Genomic DNA, 24,995 nt, shown 5'->3' with positions numbered 1-24,995 from the left:
TAAATAAAACATCATATTTTATAATAATAAGAATTCATAAATCTTAAAACTAAATTTTGAAATTTAGTCTCTTAAATTTTTATATTTATAACTAAATTTTTAAGCTTTATAGGCTAACAGTTTTGAACATTAACAATTTAAGTTAGAGAAATTAGACTTTAAAAATTTCTAAATATCATATTTTCTAATGTGTAATACTTTTTAAAATGTTTAATAATATTTTAATATTAATACATTCCAACATCTTATACAATTAATCTTATTTTATGATAAATTTAGTTTGCAGTTAATGATAACGGAAAATCATGTGACATTATTATTATTTCAGTTCATTCGCTAATCTCACGCCAACGGATGATAATATTTTCGATTATTTATATATAAATGCACTTTCACAATCTAATTACAGTGTTTTCTACTAACTCGTCTCTAATTGAAAAAGTGTAGATATAAGGAAAAAAGATAATTTTAGAATAAACGGAAATAAGTTGTTCCATTTCACGTTATCCATTTATAATTTGGATGTTTCCACGAAATAATATCTGCGTTAAGAAATTTTTTTCAATATCCGCAGACACAAAGGAAATTATATTTAATAACTGTAGTAACAACAGTTATTCATTTACAATGGAATAATTTGAATATAAGTTCAATCCTTAAAATTTTACTTACTGTGTCATTTTATACAGTTTAACAGAGAGATATTATAAATAAAGTACTTAAATGTTTATTGATTAATAACCATTTCATTTATCATATGCAATATTTTATCGGTATTAGTTCATTACTCATCAAGTTTCCCGGAAAAAACAAAACAAAAATAATTTCCATTCTGCATTAAAATAAATTATATATAATAATAATCAGATCAAATTGCATAGAACATTTTTCATCAGCAAATTTTCATCACGATTAACTTCTAACAATTTTTTTCTTTTTTTTTTGGGTAGCTTTTGTACTATAGTCACGAGAATTTGGGGACACTTTGCTTAAGGGTAGCAGAGGGGTTTCTTTGACCGAAATTCCACAAATAAAAACACAATTACTATTTTTTTATTTTTCAGCACTGACCATTTGTTAATCTTTTTTTCTTTTTCTTGCTTTATCAAAATTTTTCTCCACTATTTTGTCCGAATTTGGGAGGGCAGTTGTCCCCCTGCTCTTCCGACTCTTACACCCACGAATGTTTAGTGTTAATATATTTGTTATTAGTTATATGTTTGTTAATTTAGAATGATTAAATACAATTTAATATCATATATTTTAAATTGAATTTAAAAAATTTTATTTGCCGTGAAAATATTATTACGGATGACACTATCCTGCAAAATTTCAGTAGTGTTAATTATTACATCAATGGCAACAATATTACCGGAAAATAATTAGACAGCATTATAAATTAGATTTCCTATTCATTTTACATAATTTGCAGGATCTGCTGTAAATGAAAAGCTAAAACGGTCTAAGTTATTTAAAATATTTTATAATACGCTATATAAAATTACATTTTTTTTTTTTAAATAGGGCCTGTATTAATCTAATTTCTTACTCAAATTGATTTTATCTGTAGGCGTTTGAATATTTTTCAAAATAACTAAATGTATTACAAATACCTTCAGAATTTTTATTTAAAAAATTAATGTATATTGCATCCTTGATGTCCAATTATTTGCATATTCATAATTTAGTTCTAAATGGCCGCAATTTAATTTGTCGTTTTTATATAACCATACAAAATAATCTGTCGCAGACACTCAATGAATATTTTACAAACAAATATAATGGATACTTTGATAAGTTTAGATGCACGTGTGCGCGTTTGTTTCGTAACTTCTAACGAGTGCACTGTATATGAATGTACAGTACGTTTTTTTATTTCAAAGATTCCGGATTCTATTAATATGCAAGATATAACATATATCTTGCATATTAATATAACATATATAACATAAATCGTATATTTTAACAATATTTTATATTATTTCTGAAGAACAATTCACATAAAGATTCTACTGCTACAATTAAATAATGAGAATAACTCGCCGAATTTCGCTTCCATAAGTTAATAAATGGAACATAAAGGTAACGGCGTGTAAAATGGCATCGAAGTGTTACAGAGGAGTAGAAATGATAAACGAGATATTTTTATTAACGATGATTTCATCCAAATCTGTTTATATTAATGGATAAATTATATGCAAATTTTAATTTCCACCTTATAATGCAGCAAAATATATGATTTCGGTCACATTATTGGAATTAATTATCCGATTTATCGATGCAAAATGACCAACGGCGATTTTTTCAAGGTCAAACCGACTACCAAGTCAACGAGTATTTCTAAGGTCAAAGGATAACTTGTATATATATATATATATATAATATATAATATATAATATACATTTTTTCCATTAATTTTAAAGAAATGTGAAGTCGAAAAAATGTCTTTTCCTATCACATTTTCCCTTTCAACTTTATATAAAAATCGGTTACTTTCACGTTATTAACTGGTAAAATATTTGCAAAAAAATGAGAAGTTTTTCCTTAATGTGTCTCTGTCCCATTTCACCTTAGGACGGAATTTATTCGACTTTACGGGACGACGAGCACGAGCCTACTCGGTCCAATCGCTACGTCCGCCGGAAACGTCACTTTCTAATCTATATACAGTACGTAACTCCGTATCAAACCGGAAAGTACGAGCACGCCAATTGGCGTAGGGAAGTTGTTTACCAGTTTCTCCACCAATAGAAGAGGTCGGCCGACCGACTTTTATTATCTGGTAGATTTACTCCAACGCTACTCCGGAAGAAACTATTCGGACTATCAGAAGTTAGAGTTTTTTCGAGCAAAGACGACGAAATTTTCGTTCTTTCGTTAAAAATTATAATCTATTTGACCGACTTTCTTTCTTCGTCTCTGCCGTCCCGGGTTTTACCGTCACCCAAAGACTATCAGAGAAGAGTGGAGCAGGAAGAAGCATCGCGACAGGGTTTACTCGTGTTTGTGTATCTGTACGTTGGCACCCGACCGATTCGTAATCTGCGGAAGAGATATTCATCGTTGTCATTGTCGACCGACCGTGATATTCGGACCAACGATCTCTGTCGATTCGGCTGGCAGCAAAAAGTATGACGTCGCTAGGCTTAACCAACGGTACGGTCGAAGTGGCCGACTCTAACCTGGTTGATGGCAGCGAGCTGGACGGCAACGGTACTCTAGACTCGCTGACCGGAAGCAATATTACCGCCGACGACAGGTTAAAGAGGAAGGCCAAGAGGCCTTCCAAGTTACTGGCCTGTAAAGAAGCTTCGGCCGGTTCGGTCTGTGGCTCGAACGGCACCGTACTCAGATTCGCCAAGAACAGCAGGAGGCCTCGAAACGGCCACGGAAGAGGCTTGCCCAAGAAGGGTGAGTTTCCGTTTATCTCCCTTTCTTTTCACGTCAATACAGCAAACATCTTTGTCATTATCATTAGCAGTATGGATGTCGCTCCATTCTACCGCATATGTTATCTAATTTCCAAGTTTCCATTCGTAATTCCTTCTTTTCTGTGTAATTCTTGCTAATAGTAGCAGTACTCTTTACTCTACTATTTAGCAATTATTATATCTTACTGTGTTATGAGAGTAAAAAGTGCTTTTCTACCAGAAAACAAATTGTATTATAATTTTAAATGCAAATTTTTTCACTTGTATCACTTCCAGTAGTGTGAGTGAATTAGGACTGATTATGTAACTCCTTTCTGATTAAGTAATGTTGAATACTAATTAGATGTAAACAAAAAAATGCTCCAAATATGTTAACTTTTTAAAATAATTTTCAGCTTTTTTTTTATTTTACTCTTTTTTTATGTGCAAATTGAGGCTTGGGAAATTGATACGTGTCAAAGAAATTATTCAAATTTAATACTTTTCAAAAAATACATTTTTTAATCGTCGATAAATTATGTCGATAATAGCGTCTTCGTTCTTCTGACAAGAAAGTCGAATTTTATGTTTTCCGATACGTTTTAAAAGTATTCGAAGACCGCAGTGCAAATTTTAATTTTGTTCTCGTAATTTATTAACAACAAGAAGCGTAAAATGGAATCTCTATAAAGGATTTGTTTTTTAAGTTATGAATGTTTGTGCCGTTCTCTTGAATTGATAACTTTTGGAAGAATTTCAATTTGGTATATTTTTGCATTAAAAATGCTATTGATAGAATAAAGTTTAATTCTATCAGTAAAGTGTCATCACACAATTATTCAAGCGTATTACGTATTATAGTTTGATTTCAAAAAATGACGGTTGAAAACTGGCCTACAATATTTTTGTTTGTCCATTTGAAAATTTAATGTTACCGAAATGCGATTTATATTTTTTCATATTTTAAATTACTTGATTTATTTTTAAGCTAACAGTTAAATTCAAAATTTGATTGAATTTTATTGTCTTTTTATATTAATTTTTTGTATAGTATCTATATAATATATAATGAGAAATGAAATCAGAAACTTATATTTCTTCTCTTAAATGTTATATGGCTTTTTAGAAAAATTTTATGGAAATATTGTGAATCATAAAGTCATATAATAATAATCATATGATATGCCTTTTTGTTTATTGAAACCATTGGGAATTAAATATTTTTGCAACCATATGTTCTCATTTAAAGTTTAAAATGAAATCTTTAATTCTGAAAATATTGAAAGTATTTAATTTCCTCTTAAAATAATTGATTTTTTTTCATTTCTTAATGGTAAAAACAAAAGTACTTAAAGGATTAAGTAAAATAGTTAATGTTGTTGCAAAATATCTGGAAAATGATAATCAAAATAAAATACAGTCTTTTACTGATTTTGCATAAAATGTTGGGTGTGATTTTTGTTACATTGCTCTCACCTTATCATTTGGAAATATTGAATGCAGCTGCTACTGACAATATTAAATTTGACAAAAATATAAAAATTAATGTTTATTGTCACACTATTTTTATGGTTGGTTGTTTAGAATATGATTTAATATTAATAGTGAAACATTACACTTTGTTCTATCAGTCAAATAATTAATTTCTACTGAAAAAACCGTTGATTCTTTTAATGATTTATATATATATATACATGTTGCAGGGATATGATAAAAGTGGGGATTTGATCATCTTAGGGATTTGGTCAAATCCCTATGATGATCATTTTACTGAAGATATTAAAATAAATGTTCGATATTGATATTTCCCTAATTAAATGAAGTGATTTGATAAAATCTCTAAACTGGTTTCGTGAAATGACAAAAAACGAATCAACAAAGTAAGAAGTACTTATATGAAAAGATAGAGATAATGCCAAGTTTATTTTTATTGAAACACTTAGATTTGTGGCACCTGGAGTTACAGAGGACATTAAGACACACCTATTTGTTTTGCATTGTACCTTGGATTTTTCACAGGAACATTTTTGAAACCCTTGACCTCTGAATAAAGATAATTTTCCAGCAATTCCTCACAAACTTAGCTTTATTGGTGGGACGGTTTCGGTAAATGTGGTTGTAGCTATTTGAGGAGCGTTTGTAGGAAGCCAATCTTTTATAATGTCAGCTGAAGTACCAATTTGGTGTAAACCATTTTTTTTATCTAATACTATCCCCGTAATATTATTTCCATCTAATGGACCGCTATCTACCTTAGGTACATCAACCAAAACTGTGGATTTCACTATCACGTCCTTAAATTTCTTCAATGATAAATCTTCCGTTTTTTCAGCTGATATTTTTAGATATTTTGCGGCATGTTCCCTTTGATCTATAATTTTCTTTTCTTTTTGGCATAAGTAGCATAAAATTTTCAATCTTCTTTTATACTATTTCCACATATTGCATGTTTATTTTAACTTTTCACTAAAATAGTACAGGTACTTAATCAAATCACTTATTTTTTTTAGGGAAATGACTATAGAATTGTCATTTTAACATCTTCAGTAAATTGATCATTTCTCTTAGGGATTTGACCAAATCCCCACTTTTATCATATCCCTGCAACATATATTTATTAGATTTGAATAGAAAAAACTCAGTACTTCATTTCTTATTTTATTTCTCAAAAATTATTTATTTATCAATGTAGAATTCACTTTATTAATTACAAAGTGAATTCTACATTGATTTTGCATAAAATATTGGGTTGATTGAAGATCTTAAGTTATCAGTGAGGAGAATAAATATTAAAAATTGTTTTTTTATGTTACAACATTTACATCCTTATTGATTAATTTATAACTCTAATTAAATAAATGTTCAGATACTAAAAGTAAAGTGAATAGTAATTAATGATACGTACTATTTTCATTTCATCCTTATTATTTAATACTTTTATTTCTTTGCTTAATCAATGTCTCAAAATACAAATTTTTCATTGAAAATTCTGCAACATCTAGGTATTAAAATTTGTCCCAACAAGTAAAACATGTTATATTGCAGCACTACTAGTAAAAGTAGTATTGTATTTTAAAAAACTGGTTCCTATTTAGATGTTAGACATTGTATTTGTATTATAAAAATTTCACTCATTGCTCAAAAACAAGTAAAAGAGTTGAACTAATCTTCATAAAAATCAAGACTTGCTTGCTCTGCTTAACACAATAGATTATGCCAAGGCAACATTATACTTAAATGGAAAAGTGGTTAGATTAGAAACTAAACATGCAGTTAACTAGTATTTTAATTACCAAATTGGGACAATAACTGTAACTGTAATGACAGTATTCATAACAAAGGATCAAGAGATCCTTTGTTATGAATGCTGTCATTAGGCTTTTAGCAAAAGTGAAAACATTGAAACCACTTTTAGAATATTCTGAACTAATAGTGCTTTTAGAGACGTACCAATTAATCATTTGCTAATCATTAATCATACTAATCACATTAATTGCTATTGCTGAAAATGTTCATGTTTGGTACTAATAAATTTTAGAAATATTAGAAATTTTTTAATAAATAAGTTTCAGTCTCATTCATAGACAATTATCATATCTGGTTGATTAATTTTTAGCATCATCTGCTGTCTTTGTTTTTGAAAGAAATTTTTCATTTTTAGACAAGTAGATTGTTATCACACTGCCAATTATTTAATACTGTTTTTCTGACCACATTGCACTTAAAGTATATTTGATGTGTGGAATTAATTGTGATATAAGTCAATTAATTTATCAATTAATGATGGAAAAATATTAGTCATTGTGCCTATTTGTTCAGAATTGCATTAGTATAAAACTATTAAGTGTATAATTCACATTAAAAAGGGTAGGTTTAATTATAAAATGAAACACTTATATCACTCTGTTGGCATTACAAAAAAAAAATGAAATTTATTTTGCAAGTACTTTCAAAAGTCTAAAACTGTCCTATTCAGACAGAATTGTTATTAGAGCTTCCAGAGAACAAGACATTTGAATTCAAGAAAAAGAATCCAAACATCAACTAATGTTTTTTCAAAATTGTGTCCTCCATATGCTTGGAAATTTAAATTATATATATACAGTTCACAAAATTATACATTAATCTAAAATACAATGAAATGTAAAATAAAACATCAGGAATAAATGGATAAATGGATTACATAAATAATAATGAATGAATACATTTACATAAATAATGATGAATTAAAATACATAAACAATGTGATTTAGAATCTTAGAAGGCTAAACAGTGCTGTCCACAACTTCAGTATATCCAGCATGGGAGAGTTGCACGACGACAACAATGAGATGTAAAGTGATTCCCATATAAAAAATGTTTTTCAATCCCCACAGCATTTTAGAAGGGAAACTTGCAACCAAATTGATTCAAAGTTACTTTCTATTGCTTTTTAAGCTAACTTTGTTGTACAATTGTTACACTTTTGTAATGCCAACAGACCATGATATGTGTTTCATTTTATATTAACATTTGGTGTGTGTAGCTGTTTAAACCTTTCTTAAGGTTAAATTAAGTTTAAATGATTAAAAAACTCTATAAAAACTCAAGTTTTAAAAAAATGAAATTTTATAAATTTAAAAAATATACCTGACAATTAGTTAATGATTAATCATACAATTAGATGATTATATAATTCCAATTAATTGTTCATCTTTAATTGACTAACTTGATATTCGTCCCATCTTTATCAGCTTTTCTCATGTATTAATGAACTGAACATTAGTAAGTGAAGTGTATAAATTTTATTATTATTATTATTATGATTTTCTTGAACCTGTTTATATGTTTGTTCTATTATGTAATTCTGACCTTGATTTTTATGATATTTTCTAATCAATATGCTAATTATTAGCAGAAAAATAATGTGATAAATCAGATGGTTCATATTTTTTAAAATTTATGGTGGTAAAATCATTTTAATGTTAAAACAGTATACTGTGTTTTACTTTCCAGTAAAACAAATTACTTCATTGAAACAATTAAACTTGAAAAATTATTTCTATAGTTATGTAAATGTTAATGAAGCTATTTACAGAATTACGTGTTGTTATAATCAATTTTTTATTAATAGAAAGTATTGTCAGTTATATTGAATGATTGTGTGAATATTTTAAAAAAGTGAAAAATAAATGTGGATTTGTAAATCTTATAAATTATAAAAGCAAAATTTTGTTTTTGACTGTTGTGGCTTAGAAATGTGAAACCTTTGTAGATGTTTGGGTTTGCAGTGTGGTTAAATTTTCTTCTTTACTCTCAATTTTTTTGGAAATTTATCCTTTCTGCAAGATTACTATTCTCTTGATGCTCTATTTTCTTTCTGCTGCAACCATTCCTTCTATGAGATCTACTTTGACTTCTTCCCTTTCTCCTCTTAGATCTGCTTTTTTTACTCCTTCCTATCCTGCACAGAACACCTAGGAAGAAACAAAGGCAAGGAAGGTCATGAGAAGTCGATCCAAAATGAAAAGGATAGGAAGGAGTTTTTATTTGCTGTTTATATACTTTTCTATGAACCTGTTCAATCATATTTTATAGGAAAAATTTTACAAAGACCACAAATTTTTTTCAAATAACTATAAAAGTTTATTTTAGGAAATGAATTTCTGACATCCTACCTACAGAGCAATCCACTAACAAAAACATCACAATATGTTTAACTTCATGTTTAGTTATTTTCATTTTGGAAACAGTAAATTAATAAACAATTTAATTATTAACAAAATCATGATCCACAGTTCAAATGATTTAAGTGATTATGATGCTGTTTAATCAGTATTCCTCCATGTGAATACTAGTAATTTAGTTTATTGCATCTGACACAAAGCCCAATGATGCATGAATATTTTGAAAGCATTTTAAAAAAATCTTATTATTATTTCCTATTTACTTTTATTATTTCTTTGAAATATAAATTTACCTCTTGAAATATATTACTTTAAATTATTTTGTTACAGATTGCTCTACTAACATCATTTTATACAGATTCATCATTTGTATAAAATGTGATGGAACAAGACTACACAAAGACAAAAATAAAAATAAAAAATTGATTTTATTAGGAAGAATGAAAGAAAAAAAAAACAACAAAGTTTGTTGACACTGTGATAAAGTATTCAATGTACAGTATATAGTCACTAACAAAATCCTTTGTTTTTGAACCTACCTATTTGATGTTTTCTTAATATAACCTGAACATTACTGGGTACATCAGCTAGTATATAATATACCAAAGACTGGCTTGATAGCTAAACACGTATCTTAAGGTCCAGATTATTTTCAAAACAAATCCGTGTGCATTTGTTTGTTCTGATGAATTTTCTTTGCAAAATTAAATAAACTTGATATATATTGTTAGCATTTATATCTAAATGATTTATAAATAAGCAAATTATTGATAAAACACACATGATAGAAATGATTTATCAATGCAAACAATACAATTAGTTTTAAAAATGCATTACCTTGACAATGTGTTTTTGTTTTGATGCTAGGTTTGTAAACTGGATGACCTTGCTCTATTTTATTCAGTAGCATGGTTAAATTTTACACCTGAGGTAAAACTCATATACTCTTGTCATTATATTTAATTAATGATGATGATGTAATGATGAAACATATTCATATCAATACAAATGTTGTCGTCATATTTGTCGGTTAAATGGTTTTTCAGTTTTTAGTAATTAAAAATTTAAATTTCATAACAGTTTAATTTATTGTGTACAAAAACTTAACCATTAATTATTTAAATTAATAAACAACTTTTATTATTATATTAATTGATAATAAGAAAACATTTCTTATGCCAACAAATCTATGTTAAATATTAATAAACATGATGACTTTCAAATAATTATAATGTGTCTCATTAGTATGGAAATTTAATGTAAATATATTAACTAAATACAACATTGTAAAACAGAAAATATATTTTAAACAACTGTTAAAAATCTCTAAAAATTTAAAAGTAAAGGTATTACTTTTCAAAACACCCTTGATTATAATATATATATTATATGCTAGAGTGTTTCAAAAAGTAATGTTTCTTTTTTACATAATGCATTACAATGGAATACACAAAACAAAATATAAATATAGATATTTTTTTCTATATAAGAACCATAAACATTTATTCACTTGTCTTAGTGCTTCACAGTTTTCCAAAAGTCGGTTTTTTGAGAATTGAGCCTCAGATTTCAGTTCTTTGTCAGTTTGAAACTTCTTCCTCCTGAGAAACTTTATTCTTTGGGCCAACTTAGATGGTAGTCACTAAGTCGATCTGTAGAATGGATGTAGCGAAAATCTCAACCATAGGCAGGAATATTTTCTGCAATCTTCTGAATTTGCTGTTCATTGCATAAGCTTATTCATCCTTCCTGAATGTTGGAATAATTCCTGTAATCTTTGGAATAATTTTCAACATTTTGGCATGGATTTGTAAGTTTTTCTCCTTTTGTTCAAAACAGTTGCAGCACAGCTCTTTATTCCTCTATATTAGATGATATGATAAAGAGATGCCATTTTTAAACTGACCTATATCTCTTGCCTGCACAATGATGAAAACATGTTAAAAATGCTGTGGAAGAGAAAAAGGATATACTTTATGGCTCTGCTAGTTTTTAAATCCTATTTAAAATGAAACCAATAGAAAAGAGAAGGTCTTAATTTCTCTACAATATTTACACTAAAATAAATTAATTCATTCAAAAAGTAATGTGTAAATTGCAAAGAAGTTGTGTGATAAAACATAAATTTTTCAAACATAAGAACAAAATGCAAATTAAAAATGTGATATTCACAAATTTTGTCGTGACCCATGATGCTTATAAAAGGAGTCAACATTACATAGTCTACTAATTAGTAGACATTGTGGCAATGGACAATTTTTTATAATCATTTCACATTAGTGTTTATGAGTATGTGTTATGAAGAAACAAGACAAAATGTACAAGAGACAATATGTGGATTCCGCAAGTGCTTTCTAACTGCACCAGGACGAAGACATTTTTAACATATACTATAGCAAAATAAAACTACAGTAGAGCATCGATTATCCGACCCCCAATTAACCGACTTATCGGTTAACCGACCGCGTTCTAGTCAGCAAATTCAAATGTCCGCTAGTGATGTGGCGCTACAATATTTGGTTATGTCCTGGCTACTTTAATATTATTTTTGTTAAATTTTTGCATGTTTTAGCTGGCAGCACTGGCTTGACCATGAAAGGGAGGCTAGTATTTAAACCAGGCCTAATACACTATACTAATAATGTATTTTTTCATACTTTTCGGTTATCCGACCAACCCCAGTCCCCAATTAAGTCGGATAATCGATGCTCTACTGTAATTGTTTTTCATATTATTTTATATAATACCATATTTTGTATTCTTTAACAGCACTGAAGAGGGGTTGGGAGATAAACCAACCCGAAATGCATTTGATTAAATAAACGAAAATTTTCCTAACCATTGCTGTATGATTGTCTACCAGAATCATTATTTGGATTATAAGGACGGTACACACAGAATTATTTTATATAATGTTGGTTTTCTTCTTTTAAGTTAATAATTTCCTTCTGCTGTCTTTGTGCTTGGGAGAGATGGAAAAATTAAGTACAGAACTACTTAATTACTAAATTAAGCTAAACTTTATTAAAGCTAAACTAAATTAAGCTTGGAACTACTGTGCAATGTAAACAGGTTCCTTTTTTTTTGACTGAATTAATTAATTTATTGTAAACCTTGTGATGGAACTAATGCATTATAAACTATGCACTTAGGCTACTCGTGCAATGCTTTTTTATTTACATCTGTATAAATGTCAAAGTAAACATTTCTCTCACTCTGTATTTTTTCCTTTGGTAGGAAATTAGGATGGTAAGAATCTGTAACTGAACTACAACTGCTCAACTTTTGGATAATTGATCTTTTATACATCTAAATTACTTTTCATGTGCCAAATTTGGACTCCTATATTTTCATTTGACAAAATAAACATTTTGAGTTGTGATGCATTGGTGCTTTCTGCTAGTTTTAGTTTCAGTAATAGCAAAATCATTTGTTAAAATAAATTTTTTTTTTTATTTAAATTTATGGTTTTAACATTTCAAATAATTTATTTATTATAACATAATTGCTGTAAAAAAATAAAAGTTTCTACTGTAATAAAAGATAAAAGCTTTCTTAATTTCTTTTTTTTTTTCTTTCTTTTGCTCTCTGGAACTGTAACTACTTTTTTAATATGCAACAAAACTTTCACACATTTGACTTTTATATATATTTTTAGAAATAATACATTATGTATGGAAGTTGAAGACTGTTTGTTTGTATTTAATATAATCTTTATTCATTATACAGAATAATTGAATTTATTTTGTTTTTTCAATAGGGAAACTTTATTCTTTAATGTTGTTAGCAAGATTTAAAGTTTTCTCATAAAATTGATTATAAATATTAGCAATATCAAGTGCAGATATTAGAGTAAACATGATTGTTTTATATTATAAACTTAACCTAATTGATATGCAGATATGAACCTGATTCAATAGGTTATGTCAAATGAACTGCTGGATTATAAATCAAGCTATAACAAGGCTAATTTAATGATTAGATATAAAGAAATTTTGCTGTAGGTAGGCTGTTAGATTGCAATCTATATCTATTGCTTTATATCTAATCATTAAACTAGCCTTGTTATATCCCAGTTTATAATTCCACAGTTTATTTGGCATTGACTTAATTAATGTCATTTTCTAGATTTATTAATATTTTATTTTATATTAATATACATCAAGAATATTCATTAAAAAAATCTGTTATAGTATCAAGAAAGATATTAAGAGAAATAAAAATAATTTTATTTTGATAGTTTTATTTATCTTAAAGGAAACTCTTATCTGTCTTCCTGTTATTTGACATCACTATATATTGTTAATTTTAGAAAGTAGCCAAACAATTCTATTGACTTATATAAAAAAACTAATATAATTTTTATATTTTTAATCATTGTTTTGTATATGTAATCAAATAATCAAAGGCATAAAATTTAGTTAAGATAGGTTTGTTTTGTTCTTCTGAAACACTAATTGAACCCAGTTATGCAAAAACTACTGTCTTAATGTATTTAAACTGAGTAAATTCCATTTAAAGCTTTCATTTTTAAAATAAAAAATAGATTGTGGGCTAGTTACTTTTTAAATACATTAATAGTAGCTATATGGTATTTCTGTGAACTGAAGATCGCACAATACTGAATTTGTATGTGACTCCGATTCATTTTTATACATTTGAGAGTTGATAACTGGGCCCGATTAATGTTCCAAAGAAGATTTGAAAATGAAGCCAAAAATATCTTGAAAACATTAATCTAATAAATCTGTTAGATGTCTTTAAATTTATAGAGTTGTAACATTGTTGAGACAAAAATTTACTTGATAAGAAATAATTTAAAACAATTATAATTAATAATATCCTTTATATTAGTGATTGTAGCATAAATGAAAATCAAATACAGTTTCCATTAAAAAGTTGCTACAACTTACAGATTAATAAATTAAAATATATTTATTGCAAACTTAAGCATATTGCAAGATAAACTCATTCAAGATAATTTTTATTTCATTTTCACTGATTAATGAAATATTTTTTTATTGTATGTTTAGAATGTGATGATAAGGAAAAGTTGTTTTATGAATTTGTAATTTCAATTTAAAATAGGCATTTAATCTGTTTCTTCACATAACCTACATCTAATTTCAAATTGTTTTTTAAATATGCATAAACAACAGATTATCCACATAAAATTATGGTAGTTATACTAAGGTACAATTGTATGCTAGCTTTAGCATTCTTTTTTTATTTCTTCTATTAATGATACTGAGTAAATTTCTTCAGAGATAAATGCAAATTGATATATTTATTAGTCTGAGAGAGAGCTTTCTTAAGTAATATTAATTAATTTGACTATTAAGTACTGAGTAGGGTAATTTTTCACATTTTTCAGTTTGTAATTACATAAAATTATATTCCTATTCTATTTCTTAAATAAAGAATTTTTTTTTTTATTGTTGTAGAAAGGATCTTTTTCAAATAGTAAATCATGATTGAATTTACTTTTGTTATTTAGAAACTCATTCATGATACTGTTTTGCTTTCAAAATGAAAGAAGCATTTGTTAACTTCTATGGTTTAAAAATGATTTTTGTTTGGGACTATTTTTAAATATGTTCTAAGAATTCAATTATGCTGCTTTTATTCGAAATTATAGAAATATTCATAATAAAAACTGAATGGCATAAGTAATAAAATGCTTGAAATTGCTTTATGTGATGCCAGATAGTTAAAGAAAAAATATTAACACTGTCTATTGTTATTATTTTACTTGAAATTTTACTACAAGTATTTTCAACAAATTTCAGATTGTCTTCTTTAGTATAGAAAAATGGAATCTGAAATTTGTTGAAAATACTTGTAGTAATATTTTAAGTAAAATAATAATACCAATAGATAGTGTTAATATTTTTTTCTTTTCATAAACATAACTCTAAATTATTATAATTTAGAGTTAAGAGTTTTGATTAAAATATATTTTCTTTGAAATAATAATACAAATGTTGAATGAACTTGATACTATCTTAATAACAATAATTTTACTACTTAGTTTGGAAAACCATATTATTTTTATTCAGAAGTGTTTTTGTTTTTTTCTAAGAAAATCTTCAGCTTCAATTTTCCAAAACAGAATATATAGTTTATTATCAAATGCTATTAATCAAATTTTTTAAAAATCTAAATATCTTCATCTTTGCATTTTATTACGATTGTTGTTCTTAATATTTTCATTTCCATGATAAAACAGCAAAAATGTTAAGAGTATTTGTATTTTAAAAAGTATTTAAATATTTTTGCTGTCTTCTCATGAGAATATTGAGAACTGTAATCAAAATAGAATATGAAGATGAAGACATTTATTTTTAAAAAACATTTTGATTAATAGCACTTTGTAATGAACTATACATTCCATTTTAAAAAATTTAAAGGTGAAGATGTTTTTAAAAAAGAATGTTTTTATTCAATTTGGTTTCCTGAACTTATGATTGAAAAACTTACAATAAAATTATTATCTTATTAAAACTTAATTCTAATTAATGGAAAATTAAAGAAATGCAATTTACTATTGAATAAAATAAACTTATGTATGTAAAATCACTTTAATCCATATTGGTTGATTTTCCCACCATGCTAGTATTCAAGACTTTATTGCAGCATAATTTTAAACAGATTATACATCATGTATTGATGTATAATATGTATTGGGCTGTTCCGAAAGTAATTTCGTTTTTTCATAGAAAAATAAATGCAGTATTTTTATAATAAATAAATATTTTATTGAATTATATATTGACCATTTTGGTCAAATACCCGTTGTCATTGTTTCTGGTAGTAGCATGATTTCACATTCATAAAAATTTTGATCACTGTTTATAAAAAACTGATTCAAGTGATTTTTGACATTGTCATTTCAGGTAAATGTCTTACAGTTAAAAAAAAATTTGTATAGACTGGAACAAGTAATAATATGAGTGTTCTTGACCTGGCGAATATGGTTGGTGTGATAACACATCCATCTAAGCTATAACAGTTTCTGACCAGTTACCAAACTTGTGTGAAATTTGGCATTATCATTGTAAAACACTATACTTTGTTTGTTGATCAATTCTGGCCTTTTCTGTTTGATACTATATAAAATAAACTTATATGAAAAATTTTATAAAATTTGTAATTTTTTTATATATTTTTTTTTTATCAGGTGGTGCTGGAGGAAAAGGAACTTGGGGAAAAATTGGTATTGAAATGACAATGGATGATATGGTTGCCAATGATGTTCATGATCCTAACTATGATTCTGATAGTCAAGTAAGCCTTTTTTTTTATATATCAGTTTTTAATTATTACACTGAATAAAATGAAATAGTTAAATATAATTTTTTTTAATATACATTATATAATTATGTGAAAAGTTGTATAATTTTATCAAAGCATTTACGGAAATATTTATTTAGCTACTATTTATATAAATACTAACATTATTTGGTACTAAATAATAATTAGAAATTATAATTTTAATATCTATAATGTTAATAATATAAATAAAGAATAATGAAAATTTGAACAAATATTTCTGTTGATTAAAATAAGTAAAAAGTTTTATGGTAGTAATACAGTAAAACCTACTTAGGTTTTTGTTTTATAGGCGGTCCATTCTATCTAAAGAGAAAGTAAATCCCAGAATAGAATAATTTGCTATATAAAATAATATTACAGTAGAGTTCTACAAACTTGACTTAATATTTTAATAGAATAATCTATTGCTTTTAGCCCTTAATGTTGTTTTATTCTTAGTCTATATCAATTAGATACATATACATGAGGGCTTATCACACTGGTGAAGAAGAATTAAATTACAAAATCTTTAATGATTATCTACAATAAGGTACAGCTCTTTTTTTTGACAAAATATTATACAGAACACTTAAAATGCATTTTGGACTAAATATGTCCCTTTTCAGTTAGTCTTCATAAAAATATATAAATCACAAAAAAAGAGAGCTGTACTTATTGTAGATAATCATTAAAGATTTTGTAATTTAATTCTCGTTCACTGGTGTGATAAGCCCTCATGTATATGTGTGTCTAATTGATATAGACTAAGAATAAATTTGACTTAATATGACTTAGAAGGGGGCGAGTTTTACAGCATAGCAATGAAGAAAGTCTAGACAGCAGAATTTTCATAAAAGTATTGTATGTGAAAATTTGTATATGTATTAATTATGCACCAATAATGACTATTCCTATTTGTAGTTAAATTTTAATTTAAAAATATTGGCTATTCATTGCCTACTTTTAAGCTTTTAATGATCTTTGCATTTTGCACTGGCACCTTAGAAAAAGGATTATATTCTTTGTTAACACATGGAATTGATGCTATTATTAGAGAGGTTGCAGTCGATGTTTTCATTGTAAAAATGTATACGTTGGACGTTCAGCGCCACCTTCCTGTAAGCCTAGAAGTTTGACAGTGGCATTTGGAGCATCAAGCATGATTCTACTGACATTCCAAACACCATTGCCATTGTCAAACTTCTAGGCTTTCAGGAAGGCAGTGCTGAACACCCGACGTACATGTTTTTGTGATGTAAACATCAGCCGTAACCTCTCTATTAAGTGTTGCTAGTGAAAAACAACACTTATTTGATACTAGTGTTAAGTTAAAGAGGTAAAAGTTAGATTACTTTTTTTAATGACACAATAAGTTTTATGGAATGTCAAGTTATTGAGAGTTGAGTTTCTGGGACTCTACTGTGTAAGAAAAAAGTGTTATCTTTAAGACAATACTTTTGGCTTATATAGTAGAGTCCCAGAAACTCAGGAAGTAGGAAATTTCACATCCTAATACAAACTCTGTCCAGAAAGTTTGCAAACTTTGTAAATATGACTTATTTGTATTTAACTATTGTAGAAGCTAGTCTGTTGCCTTCAGTGCATAGACTACCTATGCATGGAATCCAGCATTTCTGCCATGAAAGCACCACTTCCTGAAGCATCACTGCTTCTTTGGAATGGCTCACAGCTCTTTTGAGAACAGATTAATTTGGGAAACAAAAAGAAGTCGGCTGGTGCTTAGTCCTGAGAATATGAAGATTGGAGAACAAGTGGCATGAAGTTCTTGGCTGAAAACTGTTATCAGCAGTTGACCCATTCATCCCACTAGATGGCGGGAATTTTGGTTTTTTGTCGAGAGTTGGCAACATCAAGAAAAAGTTGTTAAGTTCCAAAAGGTGCGGGAACATAGTGGAATGCTCTTATAACCGAATTAATGTAAATAGTTGATTTTTGTTTTGTGTGAATAAAATCTAAAGACAGATTTAGTGGACTTTTTGCTTGATTGGACATACGACAGGGAACCTGGCGTACGAACAAGACGGTCAGGTGAGAGTTACGAAAATTAATCATTACACGAGACTAGGATGGCCTGACGCGACATAATGGCGCCCGAACAGGGACGTCAGGTTCTAACTGATTTCACTTATAAACGTTCTACAATTGTTGTACGAACATTGTTTACGTTTGGAAGTATTTATTTAACTGCGGAAAATGAGTACTGATTGGAGGATTTAGTGGAAATACATCTCTGCATTATTTCTATTTGAGCTTGAATCGAGGTTTTCTCTATGTCTATCTTGTCTGCTTTTGTTCTTTGGGTTAATTAATAAGATTCACTTCATGGAGCCCTCAATCAGATTACGTGGATCCTACCGAGGTGCTTTCACAAAGTTCACCGATAGGGTGCAGGAATTTCTGACGTCGAAGGTTGAAGATTTCGATTCATGTGCTGGATTTTTGGCCCAGTTACAGGAAAAATATTCTAAAATAGAAACCATCGATAAAGAAATATTAGATAAGTTACAAAAGGATGAGAAGTGTTCTCAACAGATGTTGGATGAAGAAATTGAGGGTATTGAGAATTACAATGGTACATTCGTAGACTTGAAAACAAGACTAGAGCGTCATTTGAATACGTCGGAGCTGGATGAAACACGAAGCGAAGGCGAAACTGGCTATTCCAAGGGAAATTTTAAGTTACCAAAGATTGAATTGCAAAAATTTGATGGCAATTTGAAAAATTATCTTTCCTTTTGGGGACTATTTAAGAAAATACATGAAGATCCCAATATTTCGGATTTGGATAAATTTCAATACCTCATTCAGTCGACTCTGAAGGGCTCAAGGGCCAGGGAAGTAATTGAATCGTTCCCCGTGACAGCCGAGCATTACTCGCAAGCAATTGAGTGTTTAAATTCGCGTTTCGGAAGAGAAGATGTGCTCATCGAGGTTTACGTGAGAGAGCTCCTGAGTCTAGTACTGAATAATGCATTGGGGCAAGAGCACAAATTGCCAATTGTGAAACTTTATGATCGTATCGAGACACAACTACGATCCCTTAAAATGCTTGGTGTTACTACGGATAAGTGTGCTTCAATGCTCTACCCTTTAGTTGAATCTAGCTTACCGACCGACCTCTTGAGAATTTGGGAAAGACACCTAAATTCGATGCTACTCAAGTCTGGAAGAGAGAATTTCAACAAGTTAGAAACTCTGATGCAGTTTTTGCGTAATGAAATTGAAAGCGAGGAGAAAATTTCCTTAGCCACAAGTGGGTTTGGCTTTCAGAACAAAACCAAGAAGGTAGTACAAAGTAAAATTAAGGCTGCTTCTCCCTATAACAAGACTGTTCCAACTGGTATGGAACTTTTGACTTCTGCTCAAGAGAAACCATTCAGGGATCAGCAGTGTGTATTCTGTGAGAAATCCCATGCTAGCGCTGAGTGCAGGAAGGCGGAAAATTTGACTTTAGATCAAAGGAAACAAATCCTTATAAAGCGAGGAGCTTGTTTTAAATGCTTAAAACTGAATCACATATCTTCTTCATGTAGAGCAAAGTGTAGTTGTACAGTTTGTGGCAAACCGCATCACGTTCTTCTCTGTAGGAATAGCCGAAAGGTATCTCCCAACAATGCTTCTGTTGGTGAAGGTGACGGCGCCTCCCCAGTATGTGAGCAGGCATTGGCTAATGTGTCATCAACTCCACGTGTCTTGCTACAGACTTTGGTTGTGATTCTGAGGGGAGAGGAAAGGTGTCTCAAAATCCGTGCAATTATTGATACTGCCTCCCAGAGATCCTATATCTTGAAGAGCACTGCAGAAAGAGTCGGTTACCAACCAATGAGAAAGGAAAATTTGAAACATTCGTTGTTTGGAGGTTCATGTACGGATATTTGTGAACACGATGTGTACAAGGTACACCTCTCGTGCGTAGACGATAAATATCGTTGTAATTTTGATGTCTTGGACCAATCGACCATTTGTCTGACCACGCCCCCAGTTACACAGGAACTGTGTCAGGATGAATTGTCAAATATGGGGATATCCTTGAGCGATTGTCAAGGTCCCATTGAATTGCTCATAGGAGCGGATGTCGCTGGCAAACTAATGACAGGAGGACTCCGGACACTCAAATCAGGTTTAACTGCTATTGAAACGAAACTCGGTTGGACGATCTTAGGACGCACGAAGGAGCATTCCGAGCCAACCGAAAACTTGATTGTCACTTCGATGTTAATTGGAGATTTGCGAATTCCTGATCTTTGGGAATTAGATATTCTTGGAATAAAGGACCCTGCCGAAAAACAATCAAAGAAGGAACTGGAACAAGCGTCTATCGAACATTTTGAAAAGACGCTGAAGAGAGATAGCGATGGTCGGTACATGGTGTCCTTGCCTTGGATAGAAGGTTGTCAAGCTCTGCCTGATAATAGGGTTCTGGCCGAGCGAAGATTAAAATCTACAGTGAAAACTCTACAGAATAAGAACCTGGTCGATGCCTACGAGGGAGTCTTCAAGCAATGGCTTGAAGAACAAATAATCGAAGAAATAAAAGACGTCAAAACGAATGAGATTAACTGCCATTACCTTCCACACAGAGCGGTCATCAAAGAGCATTCCACGACGAAGATTCGTCCAGTCTTCGACGCCTCCGCTAAGGAAAGAGGCAACGTCTCTTTAAACGATTGTTTAGCAAAGGGTCCTAACTACATTGAATTGATACCCAGTATTCTAAATAAATTTCGATTATTTGAATACGGAGTAATAGCTGACATTCGAAAGGCTTTTTTGCAGATAGAAATAAGTGAAGCGGATCGCAACTTTCTCAGATTCTTGTGGTGGGAGGGTGGCGACCCTGGAAAATTAAAGGTTTTCAGACATCGCAGGGTAGTGTTTGGAGTAAACTCGAGTCCATTTCTCCTGGGAGCCACTCTAAATTATCACTTAAACCATGTTCCAGATCATCTGCAAGAAACAGCTTTAAAACTCAAGAAATCGATGTACGTTGATAACTGCGTTACGAGTTGTCAGTCCAAAGAGGAGCTGGTGAATTTTATGAGACAGTCTAGAGAAATCATGCGTTTAGCATGCTTTGATTTAAGAGGTTGGGTATACAATGGTATACAAACAGAAACGTCACCGGTTTGCGACGGCGATGAAAGGACATTGGGAACTTTGGAAATCCAGCCCGATGAAATAGTCAGTGTGCTAGGATTGAATTGGAATATTTCAGAGGACGTTTTATACTGTGATGCAAACCTTAGGGTACCTAACGATGAAATTTTAACAAAAAGAGTGGTTCTGTCATTGGCGAGTCAACTTTTTGATCCAATTGGATTCCTTTCTCCAGTGACGTTAATACCAAAACTTCTGATGCAAGAGTGTTGGAAAAGAAAGTTAGCTTGGGACACCCCATTACCGCACGATTTAGAAAGAAGATTGCTAAAGTGGATAAAAGAATTAAAATTTTTAAAGGAGGTGAAAATTCCTAGAAGGATAGTAAATAGCTACAATACAGCTGTCCCACTCTCATTTTATATATTTTGTGATGCATCACAGTACTCCTATGCCGCTTGTATTTATCTCAGACAGCCAGATACCTGCAACATAAAGTGGCTGTTGATACAGGCTCGTGCGCGTGTTGCACCTTTAGGGTCTGTATCGATCTCAAGGCTTGAACTTCTAGCCTGTTTATTGGGTGTCAGAATGATGAACACTATTAAAGGGGACTTCCCACTTGAACGATTATCAACACTTTATTGGACTGACTCCATGAATGCGTTGTATTGGATCAAGAATCAGGAATGCTGGGCTACATTTGTTATGAATAGAGTAAACGAAATTAGATCTTTAAGTAGTCCAGATGACTGGAATCACGTTCCAGGATACTTAAACCCTGCAGATCTCCCATCTCGGGGTTGTAATGCAAGAACTTTAGCCGAATCTCGCTGGTGGGAGACACTTCAATTTACAAGCTTACCGGTAGAAGAATGGCCTCGGCAGAAGGAAATGCCTGACATGGAGATAGTGAGCTCTGAAAGAAAAAAATCTGTGATTTCTGCGCTGGATGTAGAGAAAGCAGAAAAGTTTTATGAGAATTATTCTACTTACTGGAAAATATTACGAGTAACGGCTTGGATATACCGGTTTACCTCAAATCTCAAAGGACGACCCCTTCGAATGTCTGGGGGGCTCACAGTAAAGGAAATAAAGCACGCTGAATTAGTATTGCTGAAACTGATTCAAAGAGAAGAATTTCCAAAGGGGATAGATAACCGTTTACGAAAATTGCACCCAGTGATAGACAAGGAAGGTCTTTTGAGAGTGAAAACTCTCGTATTCAGAAGTAAAGATAGTGAAGATTTCCGATTACCCATTATCTTGCCTGGGAATCACTATATTGTACAGAAATTGATAGAATGGAAACACAGAGAATTAAACCACGCTGGTGTTCAAATTTTAATGAATCATCTGCGCGAGAAATACTGGATACTGAGGTGCAGAAAATACATTCGGCTTATCACACTGCGATGTTCTAGGTGTCGAAGATTTGTTGTGTCTCCAGCCCACCCTGAATCTCCGCCATTGCCTGTGGATCGCATAAGAGATGCTGCGCCATTCGAGGTTACTGGCGTTGATCTAGCTGGTCCACTGTACTTGAGGGATAAGCAGAAGTGTTGGATTGTCCTGTATACTTGTGCAGTGTACAGGGCTGTACATCTCGAGTTGTTGACGTCTCTTTCAACGAAGGCGTTCCTGCAAACATTCAGACGATTTGTGGCAAGAAGAGGACGCCCTTCTGTCATTTATAGTGATAACGGTACAAATTTTGTCGGTGCTGCCAAAATTTTCTCTGAGGCTGAACTTACGAAGATTAAAGATGAAATTCTTGTTCAGAGCATTATCTGGAAGTTCATTCCCCCAGCTTCGCCTTGGTGGGGTGGCTGGTGGGAAAGGTTGGTAGGGTGTGTAAAGCAGATTATGAGGAGAATTTTGGGACGAGCCTCGTTAACATACGAAGAGCTCTACACAATTATCTGTGAGGTACAGGGTTTGATGAACTCTCGACCACTTACTACACTCTCAGAAGATACTGAAGATTTAATCCCGTTGACTCCTAATATGTTTCTGCAAGGGATAAAGGAAACTGGACTTCCCGATTTAAACCACTTGGAAAAGGTAAATCTTGGGAAGAGATTTCGTTATTTATGCAAGTTGAGAAAAGATTTACGAAATAGATTTCGAATTGAGTACCTGGGACAATTGCAAAACCCGAAGGGGGTAGCCAAGGGTGCTAAAGTAATTGCTGTGGGAGATATTGTCTTGGTTGGGCATGACAACCAAAAGCGACTTGATTGGCCTCTGGCGAAAGTTGTCGAGATCTATCCAGGTAAAGATGGATTGGTAAGAGTAGCCAAAATAAAAACACAGGTTGGATTTCTCATCCGTCCTGTTAGGAGACTGTATCCCTTGGAAATCTCTTCGGTGGATGAAAAGTATGTTATGCGAAACGAATTTCGTGGCAAGACTGTAGACTCTACTGAAAACGATTGCGAGAGGACCTATGATCGGTCCCGAATGATCTCTGCCACTACAGGGAGTGATGTGACCACCTCATCTGAGAATTCTCGAGTCTCAAAAAGGGGCAGACCCTTAAAGGCTCCCAATCGGCTGGATTTGTAGACTGATTCGAACTCATTCAATTAGTACTATATGTGTTTGTTATATTTAAATTTAATTTAATTTTGATTTTGACTGACAAAATCAAGGGTGGGAGGATGACCCATTCATCCCACTAGATGGCGGGAATTTTGGTTTTTTGTCGAGAGTTGGCAACATCAAGAAAAAAGTTGTTAAGTTCCAAAAGGCGTGGGAACATAGTGGAATGCTCTTGTAACCGAATTAATGTAAATAGTTGATTTTTGTTTTGTGTGAATAAAATCTAAAGACAGATTTAGTGGACTTTTTTGCGTGATTGGACATACGACAGGGAACCTGGCGTACGAACAAGACGGTCAGGTGAGAGTTACGAAAATTAATCATTACACGAGACTAGGATGGGCCTGACACGACAGCAGTAATGTGTGGGTGGATGCATTGTCATGATGCTGCTCTCTCCAAGCAGTTGGTCTTTTCTTTCTCACTGCTTCATGAAGACATTTCTTTACCTCAAGATAGTGTTTATGATGATAAAGTGATACCTTCAGAATTGAACAAAAAAGTGAGCAAGATCTCATTTGACCGAACTTGTCACACCTTTTGGGTCATGATGAAGATTTTCCCAACCACTGTAATGACTGATGTTTGGTATTCATACCCCATGACTGATCCCCAGTGATGATGATTTTGTCAGATCTAACCCATCCTCTTTATTCACTTGCATTCACTGAAAGAAAATTTCCAAATACAAACAACATGTGTTTACACGAAAGCAAAGAGGCTGGGTGTGTCCGATGACGCAACCACCGCCCTGTTTAGGCCTTGCGTTTTCGCAAGGGGTGTGCTTATGAACTGAACAACACATGCCTGTAACTTGTCCACATAATTCTCTGTAACCTGCTCACAGTCTGTATCTATGATGTATTGCCTCAATATTGCCTTG

At 31.1% G+C, this 24,995-nt stretch overlaps 1 protein-coding gene across 1 annotated transcript in view; it reads left to right on the top strand.

The window, feature by feature from the left end:
• Positions 1–2,700: 2,700 nt before the first annotated feature.
• Positions 2,701–24,995, top strand: part of LOC136980705 (programmed cell death protein 4-like) — a 51,074-nt gene continuing 28,779 nt past the window's right edge. The window contains exons 1-2 of the mRNA XM_067276894.1: positions 2,701–3,411; positions 16,257–16,363. Coding sequence (XP_067132995.1) covers positions 3,132–3,411; positions 16,257–16,363 — 387 coding nt within the window. The 5' untranslated portion in view covers positions 2,701–3,131. The remainder of the gene's footprint in view (positions 3,412–16,256; positions 16,364–24,995) is intronic.

Source organism: Centruroides vittatus, unplaced genomic scaffold (assembly GCF_030686945.1).
Source record: "Centruroides vittatus isolate TY-2023 unplaced genomic scaffold, ASM3068694v2 contig_717, whole genome shotgun sequence".
Lineage (NCBI taxonomy): Eukaryota > Metazoa > Arthropoda > Arachnida > Scorpiones > Buthidae > Centruroides > Centruroides vittatus.
Note: the sequence above shows the minus strand (reverse complement) of the source record. Positions and strands in the feature narration are given on the sequence as shown.